Source organism: Atta cephalotes, assembly GCF_000143395.1.
Source record: "Atta cephalotes unplaced genomic scaffold scaffold00001, whole genome shotgun sequence".
In the NCBI taxonomy this organism is placed as follows: Eukaryota; Metazoa; Arthropoda; class Insecta; order Hymenoptera; family Formicidae; genus Atta; species Atta cephalotes.
Window position 1 is genome coordinate 1,759,796 of NW_012130065.1, and position 11,738 is coordinate 1,771,533.

The 11,738-nt window shown below is 30.5% G+C and overlaps 1 protein-coding gene across 1 annotated transcript in view; it reads right to left on the minus strand.

The window, feature by feature from the left end:
* Positions 1–11,738, minus strand: part of LOC105617780 — a 32,143-nt gene that overhangs the window by 15,038 nt on the left and 5,367 nt on the right. Inside the window, exon 2 of the mRNA XM_012199338.1 lies at positions 2,485–2,662. Within this exon, the coding sequence (XP_012054728.1) occupies positions 2,485–2,662 (178 nt within the window). The remainder of the gene's footprint in view (positions 1–2,484; positions 2,663–11,738) is intronic.

The window sequence follows — 11,738 nt, forward strand, 5'->3', positions numbered from 1 at the left end:
GTGTGTGTGTGTGTGTGTGTGTGTGTGTGTGTGTGTGTGTGTGTGTGTGTGTGTGTATACTGTTAAAAATTTTTTAATTATTTATAACTGAAAAATATATCTGCGTGTACATGAAATTAATGTACACGTTCATTACATTTAAGTAACTACTATAACTTAATTTTCAGTTAGACTATTACTTTTAATTTCATAACCACAAGTTTTATTTACATAAAAGGAAGCTCGTGGTTACATTTCTGACAGTGTATATTTATGTAAAAATTAATTTTTTATAATTTTTTACCTTTTTAAAAAATCAAAATTTATTAATTCATGTATAATAATGATAAAATTTTTCGTTAAGAATGATATTTAATAAATTTATATTTATTTCCCTGTGTTAAAACGTTAACAACTATCATATTCGTGTCGTTTGTCAAACTTGTTAAATAGCCTACGCTAATTTTCTTCTTCAAAATTTGTTCACAAAGAAAACGAGTGATAATGCCGAGTGTATAGACGACGCAGTAAATAATGTAGATTAACTTTCTTCTAGATACACTACTTCTATTAATGTAGATTAACTTTAATCTAGACTTAATTTACTTTTAATCTGTTTTTAATTTTAAATTAATTGGAAAAGGATAAAAAATAAATTAAAGAGAGATTAAAATTAATTTACATTAATAGACCTAAGCATAAAGCGGATTAAATAATTCAATATGCACGACATTACATATCGCAGAATATCTCGAGATTGAACTGGATATTCATTGTTGTGCAGGTATTGTTAACAGTCGTGATTTTTATGCTCGAGATAATATTACTTATTGTTAGAGAAACACATACAAACACAAAGCATGTACACGATGACTACAGATCAATGTTTTTTATTATGACGCGATTGAGTACTGTGTATAATATTTCTCGCAAATCAAATCATTAAAAATTTTTTTGTGTCAAAGAATCAGCAACTAATACTTTTAATAGAGCAATACTTTTAATAGATCTGTGCATAGAGATATCGAATTACATTCCTTTGTCAGCAACAAAGCATACAAACGCATATTAGTTGTTCTCCTGCCAAGATATTTACGCGAGTCTCTCAATGACGTTATTTTAAGTTAAGAGCCATGTGTTAATTCAGCCGTCTAAACAGCAAAAGTAAAAATATAAATGTTTACTTGTAACTATAACTTTGTTTACGAGCGATATGCGACATTGCTACGATTATTGCGACATGATCACAACATTGCTACGATTATTGCGCCACGACTGAAAATTAATTTAACGCATTGTTTAAAATCAATTTAAAAGTGCAGGTAACAATGCAGTAATTATAATAATTATATATCGACTAAATTCTGCTCGAATTTATGAAAAGTTTGCTCTAAAAAAATAGTATGAATTTTTGCTTTCAATTAGCTGTGCATCATAAAATTCAAAAAATAAGGAATTATTCTTTCATTCTTATGATTTTGAATTTTTATTCTAAAGTTATTTCTATGTATATAATTCGCAATTCGCTAAGCGAAATTATAATGTACTCAGTAGGGTCACTCGCCTTCTACAGCTTTTATCTACATGACCTTGAGCCACACCCTAACGCTTGATGATGAAGCGACGAAAAAAAAAAAAAATAGTTCTCCATGTGTACGGATCGTCATTCCTCGCCTCTGAGTCACGACGCTTCTTTTCTTACTCCGAAGTCCTTCTCAAGAAGGAAAGGGAACGGAAGCAAACGTTTTCTCTCATTATACTCATGCAGGATATGTGAGGGGAAACGTCGTCTTTTGCGCACCGAGAACTTGCGTGAATATAGGTATATAGTTGAATGGCCGGCTTTGTTGGCCGAGTCTTCAAACTGTCTGGAGATTATAAGAGTTGGCTTTATACTGTTTCAAAGCATCTTTCGAATCCCCACGTGCTTGGCTCTGTTTGGTGTATAAAGTACCTTTTCATGCTGATACTCAACGTTCATTTTTAACGCCAAATAGGTCAAAAGTGACGTTTGATATTCATCAATTTTTATTGTACGATCTATTTTGACGCTAAAAATTAGTTGAGTATCAGCATGAAGGGTACTTTAAAGGCCATGGCACACAAAAATTGAAGCATTACAATTCAAGCAATCACGATCAAATATCGTAAAGTAAGTAGATATCATAACATAAACAGTAACAAATCTATTGATTCTTTTTACTGCTTAAATCTTATTATTTAATTTTTTTTATGTACTATGGCTGTATAAACTTTGCAGAAAGTTAGAACTTTGGTTAGAACTGTCCAAGTTTAATCGTCGTAATTTTCGAAAATCTTAATTCGATTTCTGACAAATCAACGATCGAGAAGATTTTTCCAAACTTCTCGAAAAGCGGTATCTTATTCTGAAATCGCTTACTTTCTAGTTCTTAAAGTATCGAAAAGTTATGTGTCCCACGCGATTTTCGGCGAGACGTCGCCAACTCACTTGGAAGATAAAAAATCCGGAAAATAAAGTCTTACCTGTCCCTCGGAGTGTCCCGGCGCGAAGACGCCAGGGAATGCTTCGCGGATGAATGTGTAGAATCTCTCTGTGCTTCTCTGAGAAGTCGCAGATATTCACGTTCGCCGGTAATGCTAAATGGCGTCGGCGTTGTCCGGGTCGCCAGCGGCGGGTCCGGCACCAACTCCACCCAGGATTCTGCGCAGATAGAAAAAAATTGTTATTCTCTGTTGAATGCTTATTCAATTCCATGAGCTTTTACAATAGTTCCGGCAATTCGCGCAGCAGCCACTTTTCAGTGTCCTTCGATAATAATACATTGTTTCCGCACGCGAGGAAAATTTTATCTCCTAGAAACGATAAAAAAAGAATGAATAACAACTAGCAACAGTAATTTTATTTACTGAATAAATTACTCAATTATATTTTACTCGCATTGTCATGAGCAAATTTCTTACAGAAATAATAAAATTTGTTATTACAGTACTAAAAAGAAGGATCTCGTTTCTTTCTGAATTGAAAAGACCTTTAATGAAATTGAAATTGAATTTATATACCTTTAGTGAAAATTTAATGAGACTCCATCATAATATGTAATTTTTCAATTTCCTTCCAGAAATAATAAAATTTATTATTACAATAAATACTAACAGAAGCAGCTACCCTATTTCTGTATTAAAAAAACCCTTGATGAAATTGAAATCCATAGCTTTTTAGCAAAATTTAATGAAACGAAATTTAATGAACACTGCATGTATCATAATTTTTCAATTTTAATTACTAATTTTAATGTACTAATTAAAATATTATAATTTTAATGTACTAATTAAAATATTTTAATGTTAAATGTTATGTAATGTTGTTTCTAATATCTTTAAAGTGCTTTTAAATTTTAACACGCTGATGTTATATTCGGTGCATATTGTATGAAGAATGAATGTCGTTGAACGACATACGCGATGACACACTATAATGTCTTTAAAAATAGCAACAACAGCCACCATATCGATCACGGTAACCCCACGAGGTCAAGTTGAAGGGAAATTTCATATTCTTTTCTTGTAAATAATATAATGTCAATTTTTACATCAATTTTCATCGTATATGTATAGTATTAATCTTTGCAAATAAAATTATCAAAAACATAGAAGAAAAAATTTAATATTTCAAAGTGGATAACTTAAAATTATTATTATATAAATATTAAGTTATTACAATTTCGAAAATAATTATTACATCTAAAAAATCATTGCATTCAAAGAAAATTATTTTTTTAAATAAATATACCGTTAAATGTCATGTTCTTTCACGTTTATGTTGTATCATACTTCTGATCATTTTTATATACATGGTTTTATACATTACGTGATTCGCTTTGTACACACTTATACATTTAACAGATAAAAATATGCACATATTTACATTAACGGTTTTTCAAGGACAGACTCGTCTCTTCGATGTATATAAATAAATACGATATACAAATAATATCTCCGACGCATTTATTTTAAAATGACTATTTTGGCAGAAAAATTTCATTCTTTCCACTGTATGCTAATAAAACACTTAGTATGCATTACAAAAGAAATAGTTATAAATGACGAGTAATGATTTATCAAGATAACCATCTCACTATAAAATCAAACAAGATCAATATTAATTTTTACATTGTATATTTGATAAAACTAAAATCTATGAGTTTGTTAATTAATCAAGTGTTATGCCAAATGTAAATCAAATGAATTATCAGATTTGGACCATAAGAATAATTATCTTGATTAATAATGATATAATGATAAATAAATACAAAATTATGCATCTTTTGATGATACAAATCTTTTATTAATTTAGAAATAACATAGAATCGTACTTCGCAATTTGCAAATTGTCACATAAATATGCAACTCTTAACTTCTGTGCAACAAGCTCATTGGAATACTAAATAACACAATCAAAGTAACAGAATTATCGATACTATTTATAGCTGTATAATCGAACAATGATAAATAATACAAAATTATGCATCTTTTAATGATACAAATCTTTTGCTAATTTGGAAATAACAAAGAATCGTACTTCGCAATTTGTAAATTATCACATAAATATGCAACTCTTAACTTTTACAATAAGCTGATTGGAATACTAAGTAACACAATACAGAATTATCGATACCATCTATAGCTGTATAATCGAATAAGGGAAGATTTATTTAATGATAAAGCTATTTAAACAAAATATATAAGAATCTTGAGAAAAACTTTTTTTTGTATGTGTGTGAGAAAGAACAAGAAAACTCTGCTATCAATATTCCGCTTTAATTGGAACTAAATAAAAGGAAGTTCGATTGTATATGAACGATATAGATCATGAGACATATCTATGTCTAGGGATAGACTTTTTTATTTTCAAATGTTATAGTTTCCATCACTTCATTTTACTATGAAAATTCACGAGATTGTAATTGTTCATCTTAAATAAGAATAAAAAAAGTATAAAATAAAATATGTAAAACGTATTATTAGAAAATAAAAAAGATAACGTTTATAAAATTGAACAGTGAATAGATAAATAAGATTAAATTTTAAATAACAATTTTACGAAATTTTATATTAATTTTATTTTATTTTATTTATAACTAATTTCATTAAATTGTACTGCACTAATGTTATTGTAATAAAAAATTATTACGTCAAACGAGTTAATTTTATGTAATTATTTTTATGAGAATTTAAGCTACTCATAACATACAATTTGTTAAAGTTCACAAATAGTGTGGTAAATGGTATGATAAATATCTGCGCTTTCAAGCTCCAGTATAATCACGAGAATGATCTCATCACCATGAAATCTCGGGTTCATCTACCATCGTTATGAGGATAGATTTGTTAATAACATAACGGACGTGAATTTATATTCCTCGCTTCAATGCGCCTTATTCCTTGCATAATTATGAAATGATCGCGCTATTGATGCGCATATATTTTTATCTTACTTAATTTTCAACTTGCAAGTCTTCGTCGTAGAAACAATTAATAAACGAGATTTTTGTAAACAAGTTTCATTCTCTATAATTCAATTAATATCTGCAAATATACGTTATCATTGATCAACAGAGTTCACGTTCTGCACTCCTGATTTTCTCGGCAACGCAACGCGTTACGTACTCTAAAATACGCGACACTTTTATTTTAAATTTTTGATCTCGAAATGTTTATATTAATAAAACATACAACAAAAAATCGAATAAAAAGATTAATCACAATTAGTTAATGATCAAATCTCCTATCCATCATATTCAAGTTCTTATCGATTGCGTAAGCAAATTTCTAATGTATCACGAGAATTGACAGGACGAAGGGAAGATAAAAACAGATTAGTCGATTGGGACAATCGGTTTGTCAGTCACCATAAATCGTCGTGATGTTCACGCGGGTCGTTACGCGTCACGTGTGATGCACGTGCGATATTAACATGGCGCGATGACCACAGCTCTTCCGCTCTTCTAACCGTACAAATCATCCGGGCGGGTTTACTTCGAGTTCGTTCACCTATTCTGTCGTAAACCGTCGTTAGTCACGTTTGCACTTTCGTCTAATTGAATGCGTCGACATCACAGCATAAACATGGTTTTAAAATACCCTCGAGACTCGCATTCTGCGAGAAAAGAAAAGAAAATTCGCTCTCTCGTACAGTGCAATTATTCCAAATAATTGCAGGTAAAAATAAATTATGTCGATCTAATATTGTTTTTCTATATGCGAGATTAATGTTCTCGTTACCGATATAAATATCATGAAAGACCAAACAATAAATTCGTTGTTACACACGAACTTCTGAAAATTTATGACATACTGGGTTTATCACGCGATCTCTTGACTCCGGAATGAATAATCGACTATATGTAGGCACGCATGTGATTAATGCTCTTGCAAGGATGTGAATTGTAAAAATTAATAGTTACTATGCACGCGGCGTTCTATGGCTGGTATTCATATATGGTTGGTTCTTATATATTTAAGACTGTTTTAAATACAGCCTTAAAATATCATAAGTCAATCATATCGTTTTAACATCTTAAGACATTAAGATGGTTTTAAAATAAGAACCGATTATAAATCTATAATTCATTAAGATTGTAAATCAAATTTATAAGATTTTTTTCAAGAAGAATGCAGAAATATTGCGATGATATTCATCTGTTTATTAGAATGAAATAATTATCTATCATGTTATAAGCGCACCGATCATGAATATTTTTAAATATGATAAAAAGGAAAAAATTATAAGGCTAGTGAGAATCGACATTGTAGACAGTGCTAATATTTTAATAAAAGATCCTTTGTTGATATTAAACCATGCAAAATATTTTTTATAAAAAAATTTGATAATTGGTCATTTACGTTTGTAAATGTACGTTTCGATTAATTTTTTAACTATTCAGCAAAGAAAATAATATGATCGCGGTATATACTTTAAATATTTTAGATAATTTTATTTTTAGATAATTTATTAAATATTTTAGATAACGAATATTTTTTCGTTGAAGTATTTTGAAAACACAATTTTCTCAAAAACAAAGAATTTCCGTAGATATCATTTCGCTCGAGTATGCAAGATTATGTATATTGTAAACACTGCAGTAGGTAGATAGGAAGGTCGAATGCGACACGTCAATTTGCATTATTAGTCGCTTCGGAAAGATGCATGCGATAACGCCATAAATGTACACGATGTTAGATCGTAGCGAGGTCATCGGAAAATGGAAAAGTTGACTTAATAAACGCTTGACATCGTTCGAAATGTGCAAGACATGCATCGCTTAACGTAAATTCTTTAGACATACTTCGTCACTTGATGTTACCGTACAAGATATAACGGAATGTAAAATTATGTTGCACATTACTAACATTTTGTTCCGTTTAATTTCCCAGATGCGCCGATGAATTGCGACAAAAAATCGAACGTGAAGAATTCCTGATTACGATGTCAGATACACAGACAAGGATCAATCCTGAAAAAATTATCAGGGTTTTTCATTTTTGGTTAACTCGTGATTGGTCTCAACCTAATAATGTAAAAATTGTATTTTTATAGCTATGATTATTAATTAATAAATATTAATGATTAATTAATAAATAATTGATGATTTTGTAGCAACTTTAAAGTTATTATTACAAATTAATTTAGTGATTAATCATAAAAAAATACAAATTATTAATATTAAGAAATATTAAAGCCAATGCTAATTCTTTTCGCAAAATAATTTTTGTTTCGTTATTACATTGTGTAGTTGATTTAAATTACAAATATTTCGACCTCTAATTGGGTCAACTTCAGCATTAAAACAATGCATGTGCAATCATTAAAATTTTTAATGATTTCAATACTGAATTTCTGATTTCTTCAATACTGAAGATGACTCAATTATAGAGGTTAGAAATTTTGTTTGTAACTTAAATCAACTACGTAATAATAAAAATAACAAAAACAATTTTGCGAAAAGAATCAGCCTTGACTTTAATGCTCCTTAATATTAGTAATTTGATTTATAATTATAAAGCCTTTTTACAAATTAAAATGAGAAAAATATAATATTTATATTTGAGTTAAGTGAGCTTAAGTGTAAACCAGAAAAGTTAATCTATGTAAGACTTAATTTTAATCTCTGCCTTACTTATTATTTATCTTTTTTTAATTCTTAGAGTTAGAAAAAGTTATTTAAAATGAAAATTAAATCAAGATTAAAAAATCAAGATTAATCTACATTGATGGAACAGGACTTAATAACCTTAAATGATTTTACGTTATGTCATTGAGCATTAATTTATTAATACACGTTACATAATGTGGTACACATTAACAGAAAAACAATCGACACATGGCGGGAACCTCTTGTTTCTCACGTCAGTTTTGTCTCCGTTTTGTCGTTTTCTCGCATCGTACGGGATCACATCCCACAAAAAATTCCACACGTTTAAATTCGCAGTTCATAAACGCCAACTCGCAACCTACGCCGCCATTCTCGTTACGTCTGAATCCATCCGGATTCGCAACGGACGGCGTCGACGCGCGAAGCGGAACGTTGTTTACTCGGTATACGTTACCGCGCAAACCGCGTTTACTTGCATAATCCTCTCATATTATTTACGAACTGCGAGTTAATCGTGGCCGTGCGCAGAATTCTTGCTTGATTACGAACAAACGAACGCACTTATCGCTACTTTGTGCATTCAGTCTGCGAACGTCGATGGACGTCGGGAATCAAAGCACCGGAGTGCCTATTCAGAGACTCGACGATTGCCATTATTTGATCAGCGGCGATCTCGTGCGAATCAACGTGGACAGATTACGTCGTTTGGTAGCGCTGACAAATCGGAGCTTCTATCCGCGAGATAAATCGCCCACTAGACGCAAATCTAACGCGATGGTTAAGATGGCAAACCGTGACAAAAGGTGCATGTGAAACATTTCCGACTGCTACGTTCAGATGCAAGGATTAGAGTCTCGGAGTACGAAAAAAAAGATTTTATTTTATTAACATAAATTAATATAATGCTCGTCATTAATTTTTTTATCATTTCTTGATTGTTTTATATATAAAAGATTAAGGCTTCTGTTCCCTCACCACTATATTGTTAAAGTAACGTCTTGAGTTAAATAACATTTTGTATTTTTAACTTTTATGTGTCAAAATATAAATCAATTAATTTCTCTAATTATTTTCGAAATAAACAGCGTCCATATTCATGTATGCATTTGATAAATAATAAATTATATAATAAATTATTGAGTCAAATTTAATATATTTTTATGAGTTAAATTATTTAACTCCATTGTTTTAGTTAAATTAATGATATATAGAATAGAAACGGTGGCAATCTGATAGAAATGATTAAAAAAAACTCAAATTGGATATAATTTGATGTTATGAATTTAATATTATCTGCAGTAGAGAGCCTTTATTTCATAAATAAGATAGTTTTCAGTCTATTGTATCAATTGCAAGTAATATTTTATTGAAAAATATTTCTATACAAATATAATTTGCAAGAATTTTTGTTGTGTACTTTCGCTTCTGATGTCACAGAAGATAGCAGGTGAGTGAACAGGTGTCTTAAACGTTACACTAATTATTAATGTATTTTAATGGCTTGTTAACTCACATTGCGTTTAGCTTCAATTTGACCTCGCGATACAACTTTGTCTATATAAAAATCGCTACAATTTCTAAAGATATCTTGCTATTTCACATTGCATTTCTAGTCACATCATTTACCAATTATTTATCCTCATAAATTAACTTACGATAACAGTCGCTTAAACTTCGTTAATTCGGGCCATTAATCGGTGAGCTTGATATGTTACTTTCAATCGCACTGCCCATTCCAACTCAAGTATGAAAATAACAGCATATTTTTAACATTTATCCAGAATTTATTCGCGTGGAACGAAAGATGGTTTTGTTGTTTCTCAATAAATGTAACGTGTTATCAATCACTCGTCAAACAATCGTTACTTGATAATCTAATTAAAACGATAGCAGAAGTACATTTATGAAAAATTTAACTTAATTTAAAAAATTACATATTTCATAATATCATGATTTTTCGTACCGTACTCAAGATATGATTAAAGCTTTTATATACAATATGTTTTTTGTTTCTTGTTTCTTACTTTTTGTTATTTTTTACATCTTGTCTTTTTGCTTCTTATCTGATTTTTTGTTTTATATCGCCCGAGATAAAAGTTAATGAACTTCGAAAGAAACAAGAAATACGTAACAAAAAAAATTGTTGATAAACAATTTTTGATAAAACGATTGCAAAGAAGAAAAAAGCAAAAGATAAAAAACAAGAAAAAGGAAATAAAAAGCACATTGTAAAATGGCTTAAGAATTTAGAAAAGCTGTATGTCTCTCTCTTTCTCTCTCTCTCTCTCTCTCTCTCTCTAAAGTAGCACTTATCAATTAGAGAAAAAACAATGGTAGCGTTCAGTAAATAATTTTGCAACTGTTGCAAAATTCTTTAATATGATTCGTCCTGCCTTTAATTTCTCATTGGATCTAAATGTATAAACCAATCATATTGCAAAAGTTTACAACAGTTGCAACGCTGCTTTCTCCGCTGAACGCAGCCAATATTGCACCAACTAGCAATAAGTTGACAGTACATGAACAAACACGTGCTTGTCAAGGCAGCACGCGTTGACACTACAAGAGTATCATGATACCGCAGAATGTGCAAGCTGATCTTCGACGCTTTGTCACTTCTTGCGTAAACGTGTCTGGCAAAAGCCTCTATTGTATTAACAACAAACCGCAAGTAGAAGCATCGCTGTATTTAACCTGTTTAAACATTTGACGTGGTCATACATACTTTAAAAAATTATTTAAAAAACTGTTCAGTGATAAAGATAATTATATAATTTGCTTCAAATTAAACATTATTTAAGCTTTAATAGCCGTTTATTCTCAACAATATGAAAGTTAATTAAAAACACAATGGAAATATTTCACGCGATATTTAACACATCTAGTCTGCACAAGGAATATCCATTTAACTTTTTAAACGCTTTTATATACTTTTATATATTATATTTTAGCTTAGCTAATGAAATGAGTAAGCGTACAAATTCTCATCTATCTTTTTCCGCAAGTTATAAAAAACGTGCTGCCTGATCGTGAGGAAATTTCCGCAAAATCGCATCGCATCTGAGAGACGTTTACCACGTGTTACGTCTGTGAAATTGCTACTGGGTAGCCTCAATCAATCGGATTAAGGACTGGCGGCGAAGCTTATGGCTAAAAATAGATGCCTTCCCCTTTTCGACAGTCTGCCGTCATTTCGATTAGTATACCATGTGCATAGGCGTGCACGCAGCCGATAATCACGAATGTACCGCTTATCTGTACGTTAAATTAAACATCCTTTTGACAGCCAGATAAAGATGCAAATAGGCGAGCGCGAACTACTCTGTGCCTAAATATTCTCGTATTTATGGCGACAGACATTGTACAAAGTGCAAATTTATTACATTTGAAGTTCGGCGCTTTCAAGTCGACTCCATTTATAGCTGTGAATACTTAGTATTTATCGATACATGTGTTAGTATCAATCGTGTTTGAGATGCGATTTTAATAGAAACGAGTGATGACAATATGTAAATCATTTTAATACTACAAGTATTCAAGATTTTTTACTCACTAAAACGAATAAATCATTATAAAAATAAAGAAAAATTAAATATTTCATCAATATAAAGGATATATTAGGTG